A 26,690-nucleotide genomic window follows, 5' to 3' on the forward strand; every position below is an offset into this window, starting at 1 on the left:
CACTGCCCCCTGCTCTCAGCCACAGGGAGGGGAGAGTCAGCAGAAAATTTCTTACCAGCTCCTCCCTTAGAGGAATGTAGGGAGGGGGAACACACCACCTGGTCCTGGCCCCCCACTTGGGGTCTGCCTGGCACAGGAAAAGCTCCCACTGCGGGGGCTTTTCACATCCTCCTCCCCACCCCACCTCCCCGCCTGGCTAGCAGGAGTCTGATTGGCTCAGCTATGTCCCCTCCCCAGCCCCAAGCCTGAGTTGTGGGGAGCAGGGAGGAGAAAGCACCAGCCCAGCCTGGCACCAGCCCCCGCAGCTGGGGTCTGCCCAGCACAGGGCAGTGCTGGGCCAGACCTGTGTGTTTTCCCCTTCCCCCGCTTCACCTCTCACAAGCGAGGGTGCTGGGGAGAAGGTGGGACTGAGCCAATCCCAGCCTGGTTTACCAGGCTGCAGGTGAGTGAAAAGCTCCCGGTTGGGGCTTTCCCCCTGTCCTGGGCTGATCCCGGCTGGGGTTGGGGGGAGGGTTGCCAGGGTCAGGCCAGTGTGTTCCCCCTCCCCCTCTTACAGGCTGAGCCAATGCCAAGCCCACTCACCTGGGGCTTTCCTTCCTCTTGTCCTGTACAGATGGGTGTGAGGGGGGGGGGGTCAGGGGGTCCATTCCCTTGCCCCACCTCCTCCATCCAGCCAGGCTGACAGGTGCTGGCAGGGAACAGAGGCTTTAGTGCTTTATCTCTGTGGCCAGGTAGGGAGGGGCCAGTCCTGCTCCACTGGAGCAGACAGCACAGCCCAAGGCAGCAAAGCATCCTGGGATGCTGAGGGAATGAGTTAACTTGAATCAGGAAGTGATCTGGGACAGAACTTCCATGAACCAGTTTAACTTAAATCAGTTAAGTCTGATACTACATCCAACCAAGTTTATCTTAAACTGGTTTTGGCCATTTTGAAAGCAGTTTATGTGCACTGAACTTCTGTTCTGTTACAGGTTTAAGCCAGGTTCAGATCACTTAAACTGGTTTGTGTGTAACTTCTGTCCCTAACCCAATGACTACTTATTTGAGTTTAGATATCACAGTCTGGAGGAAAAAAATGCAGAAGTGCAGACTTGAACATACATATTTAGGAAAATTACATAAGGTTTGTAGAAATCAAAATAATATCGAGCTTTGAGGGATATGTGGTGTGGGGGTTTTTTTGTCTTCTTTTGTTGTTTTTGCTGCCCCCCCCCCCCCCCCTTCCTTTTTAATTTATTAAACTCTGTTACAGTACTCTTCTTTTGTTGTTGTTGCTGCCCCCCCCCCCCACCTTCCTTTTAAATTCATTAAATTCTGGTACAGTTATAGATATACTTTAGTGATTAATTTGGTATGAGGCAATATACTGGACATCTTCATATTATCCAACTATTACTCGATGTTAAGGAATGGAGTTATACAAAATAAAACTAGCAACAAATAGCTTATCAGCTTTGTAAAAGCGTTAAGATGGTGGGAACTTTTACTTGCTCTAGCACGCTATCATTCTAGGAGAGTTGCTACAGAAAGCAACCCTAAAACAAGACAGATTTTTTTTTGCTGTTCTATTAGCAAATGAGCACACTTCTATTTTCATATTCAGAAATGCCATATTTCCATTACTTACACAGATCCAAATAATTAAAGAAAGAGTCTACAAATAAAGGATGTGAAGCCTGAAGGGCAGAGCACAGGACACAGCTTTTTCCTGCCAGCTTCACCACACATTTCTTCCCATGCTCCTTGCATCCCTGAAAGCAGCACGAGTTCTGTCCCATAATCTGGCAAGCAATTTCTCTATGTGCCAAGAACACTTTTCTTTAAATCTTATTACAGGCTCACTTTTTCCCTCTACAGACTTCTACTTTTTGTCCCTTTCACTAAGGAGAAAAGAAATAATTTATAAATTATATTTTCCTTTCCTAAACATGTCCATTTTCCTGAACTCAGTCATTTTCATACACCTTATGTCAGACATCCGTAGTACGTCAACAGATGAAACTTACACTTATTGTACAGCACATGCTAGTATATTTCACACATTGAACATGTAAGATTACAATGAATGAATGACCCTGTACAAACCAAATCATATCAACTGTGCTAGGATTCCCATTGACTTCAATGAGCTTTGGACCATAATCCTTGTATTGCCAGTATACAGAGGGAAATGCCATTGGATATTTGTGGGCCTTGAAGATATTTACTTATTGCTGAAAGATTATCTGAGGTCACATCCAGCTATTCCTGACCCCCACTTGTTCCACATATCACAAATAACTGTTTAAAGGAATAATTGCCTTCAAATATTATTTCAGAAAGGAGACACTACTCTAAATTTTAAAATAGAAACTATGTTGTGTGCTAAATACCAATATGGATTTTCTTGTAAATACCAGTACCATCTGTCCTGGAAACATTTATTTCTAATAGCAAGGTAGCATTTCACAAGAAGTATGCTGCATTTCATTTTGTCAATCTACAAAGAATCATTCTTTCTAAAAATTGTACAAGTGTTGCTTACATCCCACCATTTTTACACATATATCTGGTCATTTTACATAGAAGTGCACAGTAATGCAGATTACATACATTATTAAAAATAGCTTCTGAAGTAAAAATCATACCTGTATGAAATGTGTTATGTCAACTGCAGATATGGAAGTCACTCTGACACTAACATATTCACATTATGCTGAATAGAAAGTAGGGCAGGGTGGCACCTTAGAAGCTAACAGGTTCAAAGAGGCACAAGCTTTCAGAGGCAACAACCTACTTTGTCAGATGTGATGAATGGGTCTATTCAGAACTAAATGAATCAGTTAGTCTGAAGTCAGGCAGAAGGTAGGGCAGTGTGGCACTTCAGAAATGAACACAGCTAACTACTGCTATGCTGAATATTGAAGGATTAAAAAGAAGTGTGTATAGGCATGCATGTTTATGCGTGTGTGCATGTGCATGCATGTATGTTGGGGGCAGAGGAGGGGGAAAGAAAAAAACAAGCAAAATGATCTGTTTTATGAAGGTTCAAATGTCACGTTGACTAGTTTTTGACCATCTAAAAGCTGTAACGAATCGTGAACTAAAAAACTTCTAGTACAGTTAATCCCAATGCCTTTGTTAAAGTAAACTGACCTTTTGCTTATATTGAATTACTATAATTAGTGTTGGCACCTCTCAGAAAACAAATGAAGCCTTCATGTATCTGTAGTGAAGAAAAGCATCTGCGATGGCAGAGTTAAATACACAAACTGGCTATTAGCATGCTATCACCACACTGTTTTGATGATCTGACCTGCTGGTGATGGTTTACTCCCATTTATGTTTTCTTTATCCTTGACCTTGGATTTACTTGATGTTTCCTTCTTTTTCTCTATATCTTTAACTGCGGAGATAAGAAGAAGTATGTCAAAGATGAGGTACAGTGAAAAAGGCATGCACATATTCCTCCTCCAGATGGAATGGAAACTTCATGCAATTTTTGCGCGGTTTCCTTTGGTCACAAGCATTTTTAACTCAGCCTTGTCCTTAGGTGAATATGGACAGATGTCCACATCACCACAGCATTCATCAAGAGCAATTCCTCATCCAAGAAAGGCTCCCCACACAGGCTTCAGCATTCAAGCTCAAATTGACGAGAGTCTCCAGAGATTTAAGACTCAGGTGGGGGGAGGGCAGTGAATTAAACAAGTCTAGTTTGAGACAGGAAGGAAACAGCTAGGCACAATTCTTGTCTGAACCTTCTGGCATCTAGCAGCTATGTGCCAGATCTAGTATCACTCCATGGAGGTGCAGTTTAGACTTCATTTCTTGGCCCACCCCTTCAGGGCATCGGACATGTAGTAAGGCAAGAACAGGTCTCAGACTTTAATTGTTCCTGGGCCTTACATGGGTTAAACACATTGGGAAGATAGGGCCTCCAACATTATGGAGACGAAGGGTGGTCAAGGCCATTATTTGCTTGGTTATTTGATGACTCCTAAAGTTTTCATTCCACAGGGCATGTCCTTTGCAACAAGGCACATAGAGCATACCTGCCTATGGCAGGGTACTTCACAACTCGGGATTTTGTAGTGGGGAAGGGATAAAATCTTATCTGTGCCCCAAGGGTTAGGAGGGAAAGTTCTTTATGCTTTCCTCCACCTCACATCACCACCAGGCAGAATTTGGACTGATCCTGATCAGTAATCCAGGCATTGGTTTGGGGTTTTTGACTACACCACTGTATCTAACAAGAAAGTATGGCAATATCACTGCCAAGACAAACGCTTCTAGAACAGTAGTTCTCCACCTTTTTTCTTTTTTTTGGGGGGGGGGTGTTAATGCTTTGCTCTTACTGGACTTCAGATACTGTCCAAAACTTTTGTGAATCGAGTGTCACCCAATTTCAAAACAAATGTGTGTATTATATTGCTTACCTCCTTGCAGGGTGCAGACAGGTGGGAGGGGAGGGGAGGGGAAGAGGGGGAAAATGAGCCACGTAGGGACAAGCCTGAGGCTGCACTTATCTGCTTAACACATCACACCTAGCTCATTTCATTGTACCTTGAAGCACTCTTCAAAGATATGGCGGCACCCCAAGGTGCTACAGCACCCTCGTTGAGAATCGCTGTTCTAGAAAAACAATTCTGAGAGGTTCTGGTTGGCGTCAACAAGTAGGCAGCCTGCAGAGTCGTTAGCGATACCTCTGAGCCTTACTAAGTGAGGGATGCTGCTGCAGTGCTTATGGCCCAACAACAACAGAGCCCTATTGGGACAAGGCTAGTCTGTCATGTTATGTTGTAAAGTGTCTGTATAACATCCTATATAAACAGACAGGCACAAGAGTAAAGGTAGAGGAAATGTTCACCCTGCTTTATAAAAGGGAAACCAAGGAGAGAGATTTAAGCAATTCAGCCAAACATGGAGGGTAACAGAGCTAAGAATTTAAAATCTGGTTGTGTGTTCCAGTCCAATATAGAATTACAAGTCCATTGTCCCATTCTTTATAAAGGGAGAGTAAGAGGAGCACAAGCCTGTGTACTCCCAACCACTTCAACTCATAACTTTGGGTGCAGTGTAGTGGGGAGAAGAGCAGCCATAGCTCCGCTCCCCCAGAACACATGGATGCAGGAAAAAAGGGTAAATGGAGCCCTGGCTCCTTCCTAACACACTGGCCAGAGCAGCTCAGCTGGTGCAAAAACAGAATACCATCTTTGGCACCTCTATCAGCAGTAGATTACTGTCCCCTTGCAGCAAGGTGAGGAGACTGGGATTCAGAGATGCAAGGTTTTTTTGGTTTTCTACACTATGAGCAATACACCATCCCTTCCCCAAGGCAGACTGAGATCATAATGAGCAGGGTTACAGTTCAGCCAGCACCTGGTGACTCAGTCCTCAAACCCCTTCAGACTCAAACCTTGCTTAGACAAGCTCCCCACTAAAAGGAGTTGTGCTATAATAAAAAAAAATATACAGGGAGACCTCATGATTCAGCAAAATAAGAGCATTAAAGTCAGCACTAAGAGTCCAGAAAATGGTTAAGGAGACTGACATCTATCAGCAGGACTAGCTGCCCAATGCTGAATATATAACTCTCATTATTAGGAGTTGGAAAACTATACTGCCATGTAATTCTGACAAATTCTGATATGTGGAATGAATTAATTTAATTTGCCCTTTACTTGGTCGCATGATGATGAAACAAATAAAGTACCTCTGTTAGAACTGCCTTTTAAAGGACAAAGCTCCCTGTATAAAGCTTGTGTTAATAGGATACTAACTATTTCATATAGCTTACAAATCATGCTAGAAGAAAAGATAACCATCTTAAGGCAACATTACTCCAGACGGTTAAGCCTGAAGGCTTGAAAAGAGCTTTCCTTAGATATCAGTTATAACTCCAACACATCTGCAATTTCTTTATTAGTTTTCTCCTTGCCCTGGGCTTATTTTATCCTCCCCCACTTCAAGAATTAGTGACCACCTTGTTGAGGAGTGTTAAACTATGAAAATACAGGATTAAAAAAGAAAGAAAAAGAGAGAAAGAGAGAGAGAGGAAGAGGAGAAGGAAATATTTGCATTCTCATTGTATCTGCTTCATTCAGACAATTCATTATACTGTCAAATAGGACTCAAGTCTTGCTGCTGCCAGTAAAAACACGTAGCAGCTAAAGAAATTGTTTTAAATAGAATGTAACCCCTGCCAGATCCATTTTTCCTGTGGAATAGAACTAGGAAGGAAAGCAAGAAAGCAAGCCCACAGCTAATATTACAGTAGCTCAAGTAGTTATTCCATAGACTCCCTTTAATGCTAAAGTAATTTGTGGTTTTGTGGGTTCCCAACCAGAGTCGTATTTAAAACAGTAAACAGAGGCAGCCGCACTGGTGAATAGCTAGAAGGACTTGATATTGACTCTAGATCAACCAGTCACTCTGCCATGTGCTGCCTAGGATCAAAGTGTGGTCTAGCAATTACAGCTAGTGAGATTCGCAGACCTATTACAGGTAGAGTAACCTGTTGCACAAGCATCCTTGGGTATTAGTATCTTCATAGCCAGTGTTTTGTGGCAAAGAAATTCAGGAAAATTTACTACCCTCCTCCCTCCCCCATTCCCAAGCTCTCTGGTCTTGGGCTGCATAGAACAGCTCTCTCTGGACAAGATTGTAATTTAGTAGTTGGAGGTGCAAGTCAGGACAAAATATTCTCCTAACCAATCACTTTCTTGGACAGAAAATACATTGATCCATTTTGGTATGCGTTTGTCTGAGGACTGCAGAATAATTGGCTGAATATATTAGGTCAGATGCTCAACTGGTGTACATTGGCACAGGTGCAAATAAACAGAGCTGGGCATATTTATACCAGCTGGGGTCTCTTAAAAAAGTCCAACGGAAACCCATTGGAGAGAAAAAGAAATAAAAAAATTATCATCCATGTGGGTATATGAGTTCCCTTTCCCTCTCTTTTCCTCCCATTGATGACTGATTGCCTTCACTGAGTGCTAGCTAAGTTTTATAAGGGAAAGGAGAAAGTTAGGTGAGTTAGGTGTTTAGGGCTCTTTCCTTTAGTTTTGGAATCCTTGTTAAGTAGATCTTGTACAACAAGTCAGATAAAAATCACCCCTTTATCTGGCATAACTCTGCTCAAGGCAAAGGACATGTGTCTGTTTACACCATGAATACTACTGGATTTCCATAAACACAACCACCCCTCTCTTGTTTGCACCTCCCAAACAGAACTGCTTTTACTAGCTACCTGTTCAGTCTACACATTTTGAATTGTACGTGAATACCGGAAACAAACATACGTGTTAAGATACATACTTCGAAATTGGCCTTGGGCTGGCTTGCTCTCCTGGTCTTTACTGAATGCAATAATCTGAAGTGAGTATGTTTGATCTGGAATAAGACCTTGAATAATTGCTTTGGTAGCACTGTTTTGAAGAGTTAATTGATTGGTTTTTCCACCTGCAATGAAACAAAAAGATGTAAGGTAAGTAGCAAACAGTAAGATAATGACGTAAATTGAACAGTCACATTGTCCACATCTTAGATCCCTTGAATCTATACCTTAACCAAAATAGGGACTGCAAAGAAGTCACTGCTGGCTGTCACACATCTAACCTCCTCAATAATGGCAGCCAGGAGATGGCCATCCCAGGTAGCCTGATATCCAGAAACCTCAAGGGATAGTCCTAAGGGACATTATCTGTTTATGTTACACCTTAGAAAAAGGTAATAAAGCAAAAAGGGATATTTTAGAAGAACAAACAGCCGAAGAATTGTATTTAGAGAGAGGGTCCAGTGGGGTAGGTTTGAGGAGGGTATAACTATTGCTCTGCTTTGTAGATAGTTGAGATGACCTACATTCAACCTTCATGGAGTCGGATAATTGAGACTAGAGCTGTGCGAAGCTTCGGGTGCTGATTCGATTTGGAGGAGATTTGGTGGCCGAATCTCCAAATCCGAATTGAATCAGGGGACCAATAAAAAGGTCCAAATTGATTCGAAGCTCTCTGAATCCTCACAAAAGATTTGGAGAGCTTCAATGATTTGGGCAGTCCCTGCCCACTACATTAGGGAGCTAGAGCCAGATTCAGAGCCCGTAAGTAAGGGGGTGGGGAAGAAGGGGCCGGAGAAGGGGGGAGGGGACCATGGGGGCCCCCTGCCAGCCCCCTCCCCCAGCCCCTCCCATGGCTGCCCCGCCTACCCCAGCTCCCAGTGCTTAAAAAAAAAGCCCAACTTACTGGGTGCTGCCAGGCAGGGGGGCAATTTCCACTGCCCCCCACTGCATGGGGGGATCTGCATGAGCCCCCTGACCCTTCCCCCTTGTGGAAGAGCCCCCATGCAGTGTGGGGCAGTGGGAATCCCCCCTGGCCAGGCTGGAACTGGTGAGACCAGGGCTTTTTCTCCTTTTTATTTTTTTCTTAAAAGGGCCAGAGCTGGGGCGGGCAGGGTAGCCATGGGGGGGGAATTAGAAGGCTCAGCCCCGCCCTGCAGCATGGGGCAGTGAGGGGCAGCAGGGATTACCCCTGCCATGCAGCACCTGCTGAGTCAGGGCTTTTTTCCCCACCAAAGTGCTGGGAACCAGGGTGGGCACAGCAATCATTGCCAGAGCTGAGAGAGCAAATGGGTGATTTCAGCTGCTTCTGAATCTCCAATCAATTCAGGACAGTGATTTGAATCAGCTGAATTCAAAGTGAATACTATCCACTTCGCACAGGCCTAGTTGAAACCAGCCAAGAAACAAGAAGCCACACTAGGTACATGGAGGCACAGGGGTTTCACTGACTATTATTTTTGTATGTAGGAGAGGGAAGCACATGCAGATCCCACTACTCACAACACACCCCTACCCCACCAACTGCATCACCTCCCCAGAGAAGGAAAAAAGCTTTGGGGAAAGCTGGGAGAGAGATTTGCTCCCTGAGGGGTTCCCAAGTAAAGCACCATCTTGAAATAAACCAAACCCAATTCCTTCTGTCCTGTCCCAGACACAAGGACCTTTTGCTCTCATGCTGGGTGTATGGCAAGCTGCTCTATTCACAATGTGCTTCCTCCTCCAATTACTCTTTGGGGAGCTTTTAAAGCTCCCAGCAGGCACTCCCTGCTTATCCAAATGCTGTGCAGCTGGGCTCTCTCAACAGGGCTGACTGTTCCTTCTTAAAAAACAGACACTGGCTGCCCTGTTACATGCAGCAAGACTGAATTTCTGGTTGATGGTATGAGTTAGAAAGTGGAAATATGGGAGTTAGTTTGGTACAGTTGGCCATAGAAAGATGAGACAGTTTTCAGGTGGACAGAACCAGATGATCAGCTTAACTGTGAAATGAATCAGAGGCACACAAACCTCAAGAGCATTAGGTCTATGACTTAGATCATTAAGAATGACGTGAAAGGAACACCAGACAAGAGACAGGCAAGTGAGTAACTGTGGGGAGGGAGGAAGGAAAGCTGGCAGCAGTATAAACCCCAAACCTAAAAAGAAAAATTTCAGCATTAATCAACTGTAACAAGTCAGCTGACATTTCTGGGCCTGCTCCCAATGCAAGTGGTGGCAAGAAGCAAGCCCCGTGTAAGTGGTTTGGAACAATTTTGCCACCTTTTAAAATGCATACAGAACATATTAAATGGGAAAGGATATATTAAAAGGGAGTTTGTTTTAGCTGTCAGGTTTTAGCAAAGGTCCCTCTGCTGATCTCAAATGTGGACCTGCTGATTGTGGCAAAACCCAAATGCAAATTCCTATAGGCTTTGCCTGGATGTTTGAGATCATACCCTGGGTCTGGGATTTCTGCACTATCCTTAAAAATAAAAAGGGAGAGAGAAAGTGCAATTTTCAAGCAAACTGTGTGGGCTGAAAGAGTTGGAGGCTTCCCTCTAGAAAATACAGAATGCTTAATAAGTCTCACACTAGCTGGAGAGACAGGAACTCAGAGGAAGAGTTGCTTTATCCAGAATCTCTGCAGAGCAAGAGTTCTGCAAAGCTTTCACTGGCCAAGTGCAATCTAGCTGATCTTAACTGTATCTAGCCTTCTGTTGCTATACTTCACAGGCTTGAGTTTAAGTGCTCTGAAGTTTTGAATATATGATGGCTGTCAAGTCAGGTATGTCACCACTGCACTCGCCACTGTTACTGCAGCTTAATGAGTCATACCTCCACCAGATTTAAAATAGCTTCCACATATACAGCTAGCAATGTAACTTCCACAGCATGGAATTCAGCACTGGCTGCAAAAGCCACAGACAACTTGAGCATATAATCAGAGGGTTAAACCCACAGGATAGGGACATAAATTACACATAAACCAGTATAAGTGATCAGAAACCAGTTCAAATCTGTAACACAACAGAAAATGGCCAAAACTGGTTTAAGATAAACCTGGATGGATGGATGCAGTATCAGACTTAGGTTTAATTTAGGTTGTATTAGTTTCCTAAACTTTTGTCCCAGATCCTGTCCAGATTCAAGTTAACTCACAGTCCCCAGCATCCCACGGTGCTTTGCACCTTACCCACAAACCTCCTCTTGCAGGGTGAGCAGGCTAGCCTTGGCCCAAGCTGTCTGCTCCAGCTGAGCAGGAAGGCATACCCTAGTTCCCCCCAGCTTCTGGTCTGGCCTACTGCAGGCACATGGCTGCAATTCTGGAATCAAAAGTGAATGTCACTTGCTTATCAGTTCAATCTATACTGCTTAGACTGACCTGCAAAGATTGAATCCATTCTTCAGCCTTGGGCTTTTTGACTGTCTGTTTTTAGCCATGGTGAACTCCAGGCTATTACTGCAAGAGTGCTAGCAGTACCCAAGCTAATAAGTTTAAATCTAGCTTTGGTATATCTACACAAGCAACACAGCCTCTGGACAGCCACCACTGTGCAATCAGTCATTAATGAATCTTTAAAAAACAAAGACTATCAGTAGGGATCATTTGAAACCTAACTTATTTATCCCATCCCATTGCCTGCAGATCAACAAAAAGCCATGATGCAGAGCTGTTGGAGGCTTCTACCTGAGACCACCTTGCAGCAGTACTCCTTTAGAGCAGGGTCTCTGCAGAGTGCAGACTTCAGAACAACATGTAGTCCTATTCCTTCAACTCTGCACTGGTACACATGTGTACGGGAGAAAGCAGGTACAGCCAGAATAAAGGAATGGCCTAATAACGCAGGGGTTGGCAACGTTTTTGGGCAGAGTGCCAAAAACACTCACAACCTCAACTTGTAAGAGACCCAGGGTGCATGCCAGGGGTGGATGGCAGGGAAACCACGAGAGACCCGAGCCTTGTTGTGGCAGGGCAGCCCCAGCCCTTTCCCCACCATCCACCCAAGGCACACATGTACCTGCTGCCAGCAACAAGCCAAGCATCGGCTCCATGGACCCCGGTGCAAATGCTTGCAGCCTCCCTGCTGCCTGCTGCAAGCAGCCTGGGGTCCATGGCCAGCAGCAGGGGCCTGCCCAGAGCCTGGGCTGGCTGTGGCGTGCCAAGCAAAATGGCTTTATGTGCTACACTCTGGCATGCATGCTAGGGGTTGCCAACTCCTGGCCTAATGGCTTTACCCCCAAAATGATCCAATGCCTGCTAATGAGGCATTTGACATCCGTAATTTTGTATATGTAACAACACTGTTTCCAAGCCTCAAGTCCAGGACATGGAGCAAAAGAGTAAGAGACTGGATTAGGACTTTAAAAAAGCTTTTGATCTGGTGTCTCATGACCTCCTCATGGAAAATTTGGCCAACTGTGGCCTCAGCTACACCACAGTCCGATGGCTGGGAAATTGGCTCTGAGGTTGGACCCAGAGAGTAGTGGTCAATAGTAGCGAATCATTATGGTGTTCCGTGACCAGTGGCATCCCCCAAAGCTCTGTCCTTGGACCAGTTCTCTTCAACATCTTTATCAGTGATGTGGACATTGGTGTTAGAAGTGCACTGGCTAAGTTCGCCGATGACACTAAACTTTGGGGCATGGCATCCACACCTGAGGACAGGCTAGTGATCCAGGCTGACATGGATAAACTTAGTAAGTGGGTAGATACAAACCTGATGACGTTCAATATCGACAAATGTAAGGTACTCCACCTCGGGGGGAAAAAAAACCCAGAGCATGCTTATAGGCTCGGCAGTGCTACGCTTGCTAGCACCACTGCTGAAGGAGACTTGGGGGTCATGACTGACCACAAGATGAACATGAGCCTCCAATGTGATGTTTCCGCTGGTAAAGCAAACAATACTCTGGCTTGCATCCATAGATGCTTCTCAAGCAAATCTCAGGATGTCATCTTCCCCTTGTATTTGGCCGTGGTGAGGCCACAGCTGGAGTACTGCATTCAATTCTGGGCTCCACAATTCAAGAAGGATGTCAAGAAGCTTGAGACAGTCCATAGGAGAGCCACGAGCATGATCAGAGGAAAGAGAATAGGCCTTTTGAAGAGAGGCTGAGAGCCATGGGACTCTTCAGCCTGGAAAAGTGCAGGCTCAGGGGGGACCTGGTGGCTGCTTATAAGTACATAAGGGGTGTGTATCAGGATCTGGGAGAACGTCTGTTCACCAGAGCGCCCCAAGGAAAAACAAGGATCAATGGTCGTAAACTACTCCAAGACCGTTTTAGGTTGGACATAAGAAAAAGTATCTTTACTGTCCGAGCCCCCAAGACCTGGAATAGACTCCCTCCAGAATTGGTGCAGGCACCTACTCTGGACTCACTCAAGAAACGTTTGGATGTTTATCTTGCTGGGATCCTTTGACCCTAGCTATCTTCCTGCCCCTGGGGCAGGGGGCTGGACCTGATGATCTTCAAGGTCCCTTCCAGCCCTAACATCTATGAAATCTATGAACAGTATATTCTATTCAGCCCTACCTGCTAGGGCTCAGTTCATTTCCTTCTGTGTTCACTTACATGCCGCTACTAGATTGGGCCCTACTAAAATGTTTAATTGGATATACAAATGTTGGATGTTGCATGCTGCAAATTACTCCAATGATAAAAGTTTATTAGGCCTCATCACATCATAAGCTGGCTAATAATGCAGATTTGCTTTCCAGCTACAAGAACTTTTCTTCTTTTGCCCATCTGACTTGGCTACCATTCATCCCTTTGGAAGTTAATACCTCTAGCAGAATGACTGACTTGAACTGCTTCATGTCACACATCATTGTAGCTTCTGTTGGTCTGTGGGTTTTGGCATATGTTGATTGCTTCCATATGCTACTTGTCTGTTCATCTTAAGGTTGAAAAACTGGCTTAGGTTAGGTAAGCGCAACAATAAAAAAATGGGAAGGGAAAAGAAGAATCTATAATGTTTTCTCATCCAGAAATTATTACAGCTGCTTTAAAACTATCACTACATATTTTTCAGCTAAAATATTAGCAGATTATAATGAAACAACGTCAGGTTTGTCTGCAAACAACCCCTTTTACATGGACTATAATTTTCTGTATTTTCTCTCAGATCACATCATCCCAAATAAGATATGCACCTTGTTTTTGGAAGGCAAAATGAAGGGGAGGATACTATTTTTTCCAGTCATGGCCAGGAGCCGGCCTTTTCCCTGGAGGGGTTGTGTTGTCAAATGATAAGAGGAGGTGTGAAGGGATTAACCCTGGACTCCACCCCTCCTGTTTGCTTGCTGAGAGGGAAGCTGGCAGCCATTTTGCAACACAGTAGGCATGTCTACATGTGCATTAATGCTCCTTTTCTAATAATGCACATTACATATAATACCTACAATGTCAGATACTAAATTCATGTGTATTAGGCTATGCTAATGCACAGGAGCACATTTGGACACCTTTTTAGTGATGCTTAATGCACAGTTGACTATTTTACTGTACTTTAGCACAATATCATGGTTTTTTACATGACGCTTTAAAGCACAGTAAAATAGTGTGCTGCGCATTAAAAGCACAAGTGTAAACACGCCCATAGTTGTCATAATTTTATTCCAAAGAAAATCAGCTCCCTGCTTAAAGGCATGCACCCCAATTTTGGAAGACTGATTTTGGGGGAAAAGTACATGGGGAATGCAAGTAAATATGGTTGTTCTCTTAGTACTGGCAATCATTTGTTTTGTGTTCCATTACTACCACAGATTAAAACCCTTTCCTTTCAGCAGGATGTTACTGGGGAAGAGCTATAATAAGGCTCACTAAAACACTGGGCATTCAGGGCAGATCTTCAGCTTGTGTGAATTTTTCATGGCTCCATAAGCTATTAGAATTTAATTGCTTTTAATTCACCTCTTTCTCTGATTGTCCAAAACTCCCACCAAACCGTGCAAACCTCCTCCCTACAGACTTTTCTTGTGTGTTTTCCACTTCCTTATGTCCCACAGAAAGAACAGGCAAAGAGAGGCCCAGAGACAGAACCAGAGGCCTCTAGACTGGATGAAGCAGCAGATGCTATCCCCACAGACACCCTAGACAAGTTACCTGTGGCCTCCAGCCACACTGTGGCAAGATGGATCTGTCTGCCCCCCTCCCTGCCCATCCCAAAAGCAGCCAGAGCACCTCTTGTCCAGACCTTGCTCCATTTCCCAATCATGTAGAGCAAGATCAATAACAAGAAACAAGAAGCTGCTGTCCAGGTTGCCAAACTCAAATAAGGAAGCATGTTGACAAACAAATGTTATTCTTTTTACCTGAAGTTGGAGTGACAAGAAGTTTATATCCGATAAATTGCCCCTTAGGGGCTTTCCATGAAATCTGTACACTGTCAGGAGTAACTACATTATATCTGAGTCTTGTTGGTGGAGCCACTGTAAGGGAAAAAAAATTGAGAAAGGTCTTAATTTAAAAGTAAAAGAAAAGTTAATTTAAAAAAAACTGCTTTTATGTAAAATGTTAAGGAGTACACAAACAAGTACAGGTAGACAGATGCACAAGATTTTAATGACACAAAAGGATGCAAGTTATTCCAAATGTCACATGAATCAGTATATTAGTTTGTAAAATGACATTAAGCCCAAAAGTGCATTATTTTTTTCACCCAAGACATACCTTTTAGATCTATTTATCTATTAAAAATCCTCATTACCAAGGGACAAAAAGACAAATGGTGTTAGGTGTTAAAGTTCTGGTTTAGCAAGCAAAGCCGGTAATACAAAATGCTCTTTGTAAAACATAGTAAAACTAAAATTTCCCTTCTTGCTTAACTGATGACAAAGCCTTACATTATGGTCTTATCCCTAATGTTATACGGACGGGGTGTGAAGGTGTTATTTAAGTCACACAGGGCCAAATTTTCAAAGGCTTGTGTGGGCACGAATGTCCTGCTGTGCACGTACAGTTTTGACTGTGAGGGAAAGACAAGAAATGGCAGGGTTTTTAAAAGCGGTGGTGGGTATGTGCAGAGCTGCAAGAAAGAACATGCAAAATCATCAGGTTGTGGGCATGGCCTGAGAGATATGCATACATCAGAACTGCCCTGGGCCCAACAAGGCCAACTTGGATGTTCATAAGCTAGTCAAGATTGAGACAAAGACATTCCAAGTATTGTAGGGGAAGTTGGCCTTTATTGGCTACCCTGCAATCTGCTGTAGGTCAAAAGAACAGTGGTTGCAGCAGCAGCAGCATGGACTCATCGGAAAGAGAGAGGCAGGCAAAGTTTGGGTGTCCAGGATCAAGCAGAAATTCCACCACTGTCTCTGAGGTGACTAAGCAGGGAGGAGAGGGGCTGGCAGGGGTGCCACATCAAGGCAGCCTCATGCACATAGCCTTTTGCCCAACATATTCTCTGCTAAGTGTGCTGAGTTATAGCATAAACTATAGCATAAATATGCTAGTGGTCCACATTAGTGATCCAAGCAAGAGATCCACTAAAGTGAGCCGTCTTGCAGGAGCTGAAACATAGCATCCAAACCTATACATATGAAGCCTAAAGCAGGTGCCATTTATAAAGACTGTTATCTTTAAATGGCTGGTGCACCTGCTAAAAGTTACATCCATCCCAATGGCTCAGTTCAACAGTTAGCGTAGTCCTGTTTGTAAAACTCAGCAGTCAATCCAACTGCAAATGGATGTGGCAACCAAGGGTGGCCTGTTCTTATTGCCTCTTGGCCTGAAAGTCCAGGGTACACCACAAGTATATGGGTAGGCAGAGCTCTGGGTGGCATGTACCCCTGAAAAGTTCAGAGGTCTAATAACATTTTCTTTTTTTAGTTGGTTTTGGCACAAACCCATGGTTTCTCATCCCAATTCACACACCGAACTAATATCTCCCTTCTGCTGTGGTATTCCCTTCTAGGTATCAAGGATGTGTTGAGCACTAGCATGCACAGCAGAATAGTTCAGCCCAGACTCCACCCAAGCCTTTCAACTCTCCCATGAAGACACTACAGGTTACACTAGCCAAAGGCCTGGACTAGCAGGGGGCGGTTTCTGGTTCTCTCTGAGAATTTTCACATGTCATGGCCTGTGTATATCAATGAATGACCTGTTTCCCATGGGCTTTCATACCAAACCTGACTCTTTCCCTCAACTAGTGTTTTTGTGTGGTTTGTTTTAACATTAACCTTTGAACAGTATAAAACACCCTAAAATTATAATGTTTTGATGTTATAAAAACATCACTCAAAAAAGCCCCCTTCTCACTAGCTTGTATTGAGTTGCACCCAGCGTAATAATACTTTAAGCCTACTATAACAAAGCAGAGCACAGCCTTGGTGGAACTTCAGCTTAAAAGGACTGGGTCTTAGGGGACAGACAGAGAATATGGAAGATCCCAGGCCAGTTTAGTGACTCCCCAGCTGTTCTCAAGACATCAGAGTTCAGGGGGATATAAAGAGGGAGAAACTGGGAAGTATAGGACACAGACAGTGGGGTAGCAGACCAGCTTGGCATGCTGAAAAACCTTCTCAGAACTGCTGCGCTGACCATACACCCAAACAGTGCATCCACACTGGGCATTATCTGCTCAGACCTGCAGCCAGATTCTACTGTATCAATTAGGCACATAAGTGGACTTAGGTACCTAAATGCAATACACTTCTACCTTGCTTAAGTCACTGAAAAAACAGGTAATGCAGAAGGTAAGTGGGTTCTCTTCCTTGGGGGTTGGGGGGGGGATGTTGGGGGGAGGACAGGGAGGCAGAGACATTGTCTTAAGGCTGAGATAACTGGGTGCATCTACATGTGTGCTTTACTGCAGTTGACTAATTAGCTCCGCAGTAAAGCATCACTGTTTATACATGCACCCCTATTAGGGTGTAGTAAATTAACTAACTCTACTGTAGAATAGTACTGTCTAGGACAAGTATTATCCTATGGCAGAGTTTAGTATGCCAAAACACACGTTTAAATGATGACTGGAGCTGGCTGGAGCATGAGGGTGCTACAATGTGGGGGCTACCTGCCAGCTAGCTCTACAGTGCAGCACCCTTGTGGTCAAGTCAGCCCCTCTGTAGTACATTGATCTGGGGTGGAGCAGCACCGGGCTAGCAGGCTGATCCCCCCTGGACCCACTGCCAGCTGGGCTGTTCTGCCCAAGCTCAAGGTGCTGTGGTCCCAGGCGCATGAGTTAACATGCACCCAGGAGAAATAAACTCTGGTGCAAACTGTTCCACAGTTTATTGCTATGTGCGAATTGCACGTGTAGATGCACACACTAGGTGCATTTATACAAGACACTACTGTGTAGCTTGTTACACAGTACCATTGACAGGCACTAACCATGATGTGACACTACTGAGCAGTAGTAACGAGCTACTGTGCATTAGCTCATTGCTGTTGTGCAGTAGCGTCTGAAGAAACCTATGTGGGGATGCACACAATAAAACCAGCAAGTGCTTATGCAAGCACTAAATGACTGCACAGTAACAACTGCACAGTCCGCCATTCATGTAAATGCAGCCACAGCATTCTACAAAATGGATTTCCAGAACTTTAACAGGGTAGAACAGAATTGTACATAGGCACTTAACTCCACTTAGAGGGGTACCAGCTTGAATACAGTCTTGCTGCTAGTCTTTTAAGTTACCTTCCCAGGTTTCATCAGTTCCAAGAGAATGAGCATCTACAAGTTCCACTCCCTGCATGCAACCAATTCTTTGAAAATTTGGCCCTCATTTTTTTCTGGTGAAATAATCAAGTGTGAAGTATTGCTCTGGGCAAGGTAGTGCAGGAATATTCTGTCTACTGCAACTGTAATACAGTAACTGAAGCTAAGGTAAAAGTTTAAAAAGCAGGCAACTGATAGTTACAGATTACAGCCTTTAATTCATTCTCAAGACTCAGAATGATTTATGTATAGCTCACAAACAGACTTAAATCAGAGCTGAATGAACCTAGAATAACAAATGATGTATAGCAATTCATGAAAATATGCAATTCCTTTTAGTATTCATTTGCTGGTGCTTTTGGGGGAAAAAAGAGTCTTTGAAACAATGATAATATTTAATGCAAAAAATGATCCACATTTTATAGGAATCACTGGCAAAGCACAAAATCTAATCATAACCAAAAATATAAATACAAAAAGGCATATCCTATAAAATCAAGGAGAGGGAAAAAAAAAATGTCTCTGAACACCATTTTTTCTCATGTCTGAAAGGTTTAAGAGCACTTTCCAGAGGCATAGCTCTGACCTACTTGGAATTAGCCATCACCAAACCAAGTAAACTTCTGAAGCCCCCTTACAAAACCAGTCACATGTCTGACAACAAGCAAAGAAGGACAGTCACCAAAGTGGTTGGCATTTACTATAGAACTACAATGTGATAGACTAGAACAACTGTGCCAGAAGAGTCTTTGCATAACGCATAGATCTTTGCCAGCTAGTTTATTTTTGTGCATATATGGAATGGGTAGAAAAGAGATGTCCAAAAAAGAATCGATATAGGTGAGAAAAAGAATTGGTAAAAAAAACCCAAAGAAGTTAACTATGTCTTGGTTATGCAAAGACTAAGGTTCAGGCACAGATAAGGACATATAAACTAAGGACGTTAAAATCTAATACTTGGACAAACAACAAAAAAGATTGATGGGAATTACTACATGGTCACCAACCTGAGGAAGCAATCTTTATTTCTGTGGACTTTTATTATCTGTTGAACAAAATTCTCACTTCTTGCAGAAAGAAAAAAAAAATGAATCCAATCTGAGTCAGTTAATGGATAAAAAAAAATCAGTAGCTAGAGCTTGTTAAGTGATTTTACAGGAATGCACAAGTGAGTGGCCATCAGCAACATTAAAGCAATCACCCAAAAGAGGCTAAAGACAAGTTCAAGGTTTTGATTTTTGCAGTTATATAACAATCAGTTATTTTTGTTAGTGTCCCAAATACATTACATTGCAGACAAACAGGGAAGGTGTTTTGAAGTATTCAGTGTTCCACTGGCACCTCTTAACACAAGTTTTGTAGAGTTGAGAATAGTAATTGCACCTTTTAGCACCTAATTTTATATTAGATATTATATTGAAATCTTGATCAACTTGAACAAAGGTTAATCATCCATTAAAATTGACCAGTAATTATATTAGCACTTTACAGAAATCACAACGACCATCCTTTGCATATAAAGGTAATTCTTAGCATCGAAGCATATGTACTATATGTATATATAGGAACACCAATGTATATACTATACAGGAACACCAATGATAGCAGACATTTTCTTCAGCCATTTATATATCAATCTAACTGAATGAGAACAGAGAGGATATTGTAGGATTTGGAAGTCAACACATCAGATAAAACAGGTAACTCAAATGCAAAAAAGGTTGAAGAGGTTAAAATCTGAAAATAAAGATCTAAAATGTCAGGGACCAGTAAAACATAACAAATGGATAATTTGTGATCAGGTGTGTAAAATGGGAGCAATGACTCAACAGAAGTCACAGTCGGCATGGTCTGTCAAATCAGCACCTCAGCCAAACGGTGTCCATCAGCACCACATGGACATTTACCTTCAAGTGTAGAGCCAAACCTTGCAAATACATTCACTCTTTCTAAGAAGTCAATTAACATTTCTTCAGAGCATCCTTGTTGGGGGAAAGCATATAGGCTAGACCAGTGGATCTCACCCTTTTAAAGCAGCTGACCAGGTACTTGCCACCCAGCTGCACCACTGGCCCCCACCCCACTCTCCAAGAAGGGGAGGGCAGGAGGTGGGTGCCAATGCCAGCGGAAGGGACAAGAGGAAGAGAGCTTACTTCTGGTAAACTGTGCCTGCCTAAGGGCTGCAGAAAGGACAGCAGCATGGCAGAGGGCCTTTGGACATGCTGGGCCAAGCTGCTTGCTGCTGAATCCCTGTGCCTCAGGCTTGACCCAGTCTTCTTGGGGGCCTACAGACCATAAACTGGGCACCACTGAGTTAGACTGAACCCCCCATTTTTCCCTGAACATTAATATGATGTGTTACTTATCTAAATCACTCAAATACACTGTTAGCCTTGTATTTGTAACCAAGCAGTCAGTCACTGTTACCTGAGTGGAGAAAATGAATAACTTATTACACGAAGCAGTTGACAAAGGACTTCAGATGACATGTTATTGCTGTAAGTGGAGCAGAAAAATGTTTCTCCTCCTTGTGTGGAAGAAACCCCGATTACCACCTTCTTGCTTGCATTATGGTTTTTATTTGCAAAGCTGTTTAAGGAATTGACACATCTTCCTTTGATATCATTTTAATGGGTCTGAATCCATAAAATGGCTTAAAAATACTATATTGTGGTAGTGCTGGAGTGATGTTTTAGTTAGAATGGTCCAGGAAGAATGCAAGAGACAAAGATATTTTGGGGATATCTTTTATTGGACCAGCTGCAAATTGGGAGAGATTTTAGATAATCTTGTCTAATCTGATAGAAGACATTACCCTGCTCCCCTCCAAATATCCTTGGTTCTTTGAAAACACCATATGTATATGGCAAATTATCTGTGTGCGGGGTTAAATATGCAGGCCTGAGCTTATCCGCATGCTTCCTTTTATTGACTCATTAAGTCAGAAATATTTGGTAATCAAATTCTATCTAAGACTGGTGCACTGACCGTTTGGAGAAGGGCACAGGGAAAAAAAATTCTTTATTCCTTTTTCCTTGCAACATACACAATAAATATCAATGCGAACACTCTCCAAATCTCTCTGAACGGAGATACTCAGTGGTGCTCTACAGTCCCCAGAAAAGCACAATTCCTCCAAGCATCTGCAAACATTAGGGGGAACAATGTTGCTAGGAGCATTCATACCTCTTAACCAAGCTTCTCTGACACCACATGTCCTACCCCTAGGACAGCCTCTGCTTATCTACTGCTGTTTTGTACACATTCAGTAATAAATATACAGCATCTGATGAAGTGAGCCTGGAGTCACAAAAGCTCATGCTACATTTCATTTATTGAGTCTATAAAGGTGCCTTCTGACTGACTTCAGACTAACACATCTAACTACCTTTCTCTAAACATAAAAATTCAATACTCATCCCAGTATAAAAGGCTAAGGCCCCCTTTTACACGGGGGAGAAAATGTCTGCATAACCTTGAATCAGAGGGGTTTATAATCCTTGATGAACCTTTGCTTTTTTTTATTCACTCAAAAAAATTGACCTGGGAGGAAGAACAGTAGCACAGACTTCTCTAGAACTCAAATGACTGTCAAGACCATGTAGGAGAATTTTTAAGCAACATCAACAGCATCTTTTTACTAGCCATGCATGGGACATATGCACAAAACAAACACAAATTGTCAAGGAATGGCTGAGAAAGAGCATCCCAGTGAGCCCTGTATGCAATGTTATATTAGATACTGTTCCTACAAAGCAGTGATATGTTTTCTATGCACGATTAACATCCCAGTGAAGAACCATCTGTGTCTTTACTAGCAAGAGCAACATTCAATATTTACATCTAATAGAACTGAAAATGCTTCCTGAATCTGTTTGCAGATATTCATCCTATACAGCTCAACTACCAAGTTTCTTTCCAAGATGCTACACTTCACTACCTGTGTGTAAACAAGCCAGGAAAACTAGATCTTGATTCTGCTCCCTGGGAATTTAATAACAGAACTCCTATTGATTGTAATAATATTAGATCTGCTTGCTTGTAAAGGGAAAATGATGTTTCATGTGTGAAATATAAAGCCATTATTAGGCTAAGGTGACCTACCCCCTGTCCACCCCAAAAACCCACAGAAAAGAACACCATTATTTTCTCATATATCAGTTACCTTGACTCTGGGCACAGCTGATGAAATGAGCGGCAACTGTTAAAAATGCCAAGAGCACCCAGCTCTCTCTCTTGTATTGACAAACCATTCTTTTCATTTGGTAAGTGCCGTATCACCAAGCCTACAAACAAACAGAACAGAAATAAATTATCAAGCACAGACATCTAGGGCATTCACTTTAAATGAGACTCAAAGGGTGAAACCCTAGTTCCATCAACAGAAAAGGGAATTTTGCCATTAACTTCAATGGGGCCAACATTTCATTAGCAAAATCCATTTAGTAGCTACAGCACATTTCACTTGAAAAGGGTGCAGAACCATTTGAGAATTTCTTTCTTTCTCCAAAGCTGTATTTTGGCAAAGCAACAGCCAACCTCAAATCCTTCCAGAGAAATGACTGGAGCCCATGTGATTGAAAGCCGGGAACAGGTTTCCAAAGTGCCCTAAGTTTAACTTGTTTAGCATGGTAAGCAATTTTAAAAACCTGCCCCCCATATGAAACTATGACTAGTATTCTGTGGATAATAAACAGAGAAAGTATTAAGAGCAGACCTTACCATATATCAAACAAAAACACTCTGGTTCCATAGTATGTTTAAAGAGAACACCACTGGCTGGGATCAAATTACGAGCGTTCCTGTGAATATCATGGCATGTAATACACACCAGTGCTGCTCAGTACAGTAACAAAGCATCAGAGATGGGAGTTCTGGGACAATACTTACTACAGTAAAAACTAAAACCTGATATCTCTTTTGCACCCAGATTATTTTGAGTTTGTTGTAGAATCATAGGAAAACAGGGCTGGAAGAGACCTCAGGAGGACATTCAGTAAAACTCCCTGCTCAAGGCAAGTTAATCTCCATCTAACCCATCCCAGCCAAATGCTCAGCAAACTCGCTCTTAAACATTTCCAATAATTGAGATTCCACAACCTCTCCCAGTAATGTTGTAATTATTAGCTACCCTCTCTGTGAAAAAGTCAAACCTATTTCTTGTCAGAATTTAGGCAGACAGGTTCCTTGGGTGAATCTGATATCTTTTATTAGACCAACCCAAATGGTTGGAGAATAGTTATTAAGCAAGCTTGTTGTCAGAATTTAAGACTTCCTGTCCTGTCTTCTGTGGAGACTGAGAAGAGTCTATTGCCACTGTCTCTATAAAGACTTCTTATACGTTTGAAGATTACCGCTAACACATCCATTCCCCTCCCGTCTTCAATGCACATCTTCTCCAGACGAGGCAATCCAAATTCTTCCAGCCTTTCCTTGAAAGTGAAGTCATGTGTCTTAGACCTCAAATCACTGTTATACTCTTCTCTGATCTCTTTCCAATTGTCCATGTCTTTCTTGAAATGTGGTGGCCAAAATTGGACGTGGTACTAGATGTGAGGCCTCATTAGTGTCAAACAGAGCAGAAGGATCATTTCTTCTGAATTTCAGGCAACACTTCTGTTTATTCATATCAGTATGCTTTGCAATTTTTTTTTGCAATAGTATATACATGACTTATATTCAGCTTGCAGTCCACTATGAACACCCACATCTTTTTTCTGCAGTACTGAAGCTTAACAAGTCATTCCCCAATTTGTGCATTTGAATTTTCCATCCTAAATGCATTTGACTTTTGAATTGCAGACTGTTTCCAGTTTATCAAAATCTTTTTAAATTCAAATACTATCCTCCAAAATGGTTGCAACTCCACCCACATAAATGTCAACTGCAAAACTACTAATATGCATACAATGCCATCCTCCAAGTATTAATGAAGAAATTAAACAGTACCCAATTCAGTAGACTCCTAGAAAGCCCCACTTGATACCTCCTTCTAGTTAAGACAATGAGCCATTGATGGCTACTCTTTTAGCACAAAGATCCAACCAGTTACACGTCCACCTTACAGTGCTTTCATCTAGGCATTTCCTTAGCGTGCTATTGAGAATATCATGAAAGATAGTGTTAAAAGCCTTGTTAAATTGAGATACATCATATCCATTGGTGTCTCCTATTTTCAAAGCCCAGCACCATGTCACAGAAAGAAATCAGGCTTCACCAACCTGACTTACTCTTGACAAATGCAGACAACCTGGGTCATCCTCTTTTCTTAAGGATATTTGCTCTTTTCTGATCTTCTGGAACCTAATGTGACATCCTTGAGTTCTCGAAGCCAATAACAAATGGTTCTACAATTCCCTCAGCCAATTCCTGGAATAGTTTAGGACTATGTAAAAAACATTAAACTTGGTTTAGTAATCTCTAAGGGCACATTCCCACGGGTGGGAACATGCGTTTCACTAGGGACAAAGAGCAGCAGCACAATATGTACCGCTGCTGCTTGTCCCCAGGAAACATCCATGCACATGCACTCTGGTGTGCAGCACATTTCCCTGGGTAGGGTAGAGGGGGTTGGCCCCAGTAGCCTTACTTGGGGTCCTGAGTGTGTCTGGGGGCTGCAGCTGTGGCAATCCGGCAGCACAGAGCCGGGCCGGCAGCTGGAGCATGGCTCCAGGCAGCCAGGCTCCAGTTTCCAGCGGCGCCACGTGCACCACCCTGCTTTATAAGGCATGGGTTTTTTTGACACCAGGATCTCCAGGTGTCAAAACCCCGCCATGCTTCAAATTAGCAGCGCAGGGAATGACTTTGTGTGTGGTGTATGCAGTGCTGGAGACTGGTTTGTGGCACCAAACACCACACATGTGCGCTCATCTGGACACACCCTAACTGGTCTTTTCTTACTCTAGACTGTTTAACCCTCTCCCCTCACCCCATCCCTTGCTGCTAGTTATCAGATGACAAGTACAATTGGCTTTTTTTGTGAAGACTGAAGTAAAAAAAAAGACAATAAACATGCCATTCTTTCACTTCATCATCCATTACAAAACTTCCCTTCCCATTCACTGAGGGACCTATACATTCTTCGGTATTAGTCTTACTTCTAGCATAGTCAAAGATTTTTTTGTTTTGGTGTTGTTCAGGTCTTATGTCCCTTGCTAGCTGTATCTCAATTTCTGCTTTGGCCTTCCTGAATTTCTCCCTTCATGCCTGTGCTTCACTCATGCTTAGGAATACAGACAAGTTTCCAGTTTTTGAGAATCTTTAAGTTTCAAGTGCTTGATGATTATATTGTTCAGCCAAGAGGTCTCTTACTGTCTTTCTGGTCCTTCCTTCATGCAGATAACATGCTTTTTTGCCCTTAACACTGTTTCTAAGGTGCAACCAGCTATCTTGGACTCCCTTTTCCCTTGTTGCCTTTCAACTTTCCTTCCATTGAGTTTTTTTAAGTTTGCTTGTCTGAATGCCAGTGCTTCTACTCTGCTGATCTTCTTCTTTACTTTCCTTAGGTTCATGAACTCTCATGATCACTAGCACTTACGTAACCTTCCACCTTCAGATACTCACATATTCCTCCCTATTTATAAGCAGCATACCAAGAAGAGCTTCCCACTAGTTGGCTTCTTCATTCACCAAAATTTTGTCCCCAACAGTCTCCAAACACTTATTTTACTGTCTGTGCGCTGTCATTAGCCTCCCACTATGTATCATAGTAATTAATGACTTGTCCCCCTACCCCTCCCCAGCCAGAAGCACAAGTCCTGCAATTTGAATGCTTTGGTTAGCTGTTTTAAAAAAATAAATAAAAGTTTCCTCCACCTCCTCCTGATTTGATGGTGTATAGCAGACATGTACCAGGGCCCCTACCCTTCCAGTTCAACTTTTTTAAACAGCACAAATGAGAGGTCAGATAAGGTCTATTTCCACCCACAGAGAAGCAGGGGTGAAAGGGACCTCCAGAGGTCCCCTAATCTAACCCCCTCCCCTATCTGAGGCAGGATCATCCCCATCCTAACCATCCCATATAAACCATAATCTAAACAGCATGCTACATAAGAATACTGTCAACCCCGACACAACACGGACCTAGCACCCAAACCTGCCACGGATAAAACTGGGGAACCGTGGCAGCCAGCATCCTGTTTCTATGAAATACTGTCAATATATGCTCAAGAGATCTGGGGTAGCAGGCTGCACCCTTGCTGCAGAAGAAAGTGACCCCCTCCCTGCCATCCATACCAATGTGACCACAAAGTAAAATCCCTTCCTGAACCCAAATATGATAACTAGTCTGACCTGAGTGGAGGGGCAAGACCCTCTATCCAGGAACCTCCAGCTTTGGTCCCAGCAGCATTGGTCCCACTGGCACACCCCAGTTGCCAACACCCAGCGCCTCTGAAGGAGGCTTAAAAACACCCTGAAACATGTAGCAAAAAGGGGGGGAAACCAGCAAAGCCCCGAAGCCGGGGAAATACCCACGGTAGAACGGGGGCAAAGCTACGCCTACATCACCCCGTGCACGCAGCTGTCCAACCTCTTCCTGGACCATACTGGTAGGGGTCCATGGGGGTGCACGTACCCCCCCCCGATGGCTGACACCGATGCCGTTGGCAGGGCTGGTGCCCCCCTGACAGGGCCGACAGGGCCCCCCCAGATTCAGGAGGCACCCGTCACTCATGTCCTGGACACCCCCCGCCAGCACCGCACCTGGACTCCTGG

General features: G+C 43.3%; 1 protein-coding gene across 2 annotated transcripts in view; it reads right to left on the reverse strand.

Annotated features, from left to right (window-relative positions):
* COL14A1 (collagen type XIV alpha 1 chain) overlaps window positions 1–23,948 on the reverse strand; it is a 179,582-nt gene extending 155,634 nt beyond the window's left edge. The window contains exons 1-5 of one of the 2 annotated variants that reach the window (XM_025207819.1): window positions 23,925–23,948; window positions 22,141–22,261; window positions 14,620–14,736; window positions 7,306–7,449; window positions 3,296–3,385 (exon numbers count right to left, since the gene is read on the reverse strand). In XM_025207819.1, the coding sequence (XP_025063604.1) occupies window positions 3,296–3,385; window positions 7,306–7,449; window positions 14,620–14,736; window positions 22,141–22,237 (448 nt within the window). In that variant the 5' untranslated portion in view covers window positions 22,238–22,261; window positions 23,925–23,948. Of the gene's footprint in view, window positions 1–3,295; window positions 3,386–7,305; window positions 7,450–8,985; window positions 9,053–14,619; window positions 14,737–22,140; window positions 22,262–23,924 lie in introns of those variants that run through there. The other variant, XM_006026800.2, reaches the window with a different exon arrangement.
* Between the last annotated feature and the right edge of the window lie 2,742 nt (window positions 23,949–26,690).

The sequence above is a fragment of the Alligator sinensis genome, unplaced genomic scaffold (genome assembly GCF_000455745.1).
Source record: "Alligator sinensis unplaced genomic scaffold, ASM45574v1 scaffold895_3, whole genome shotgun sequence".
NCBI lineage: Eukaryota > Metazoa > Chordata > Crocodylia > Alligatoridae > Alligator > Alligator sinensis.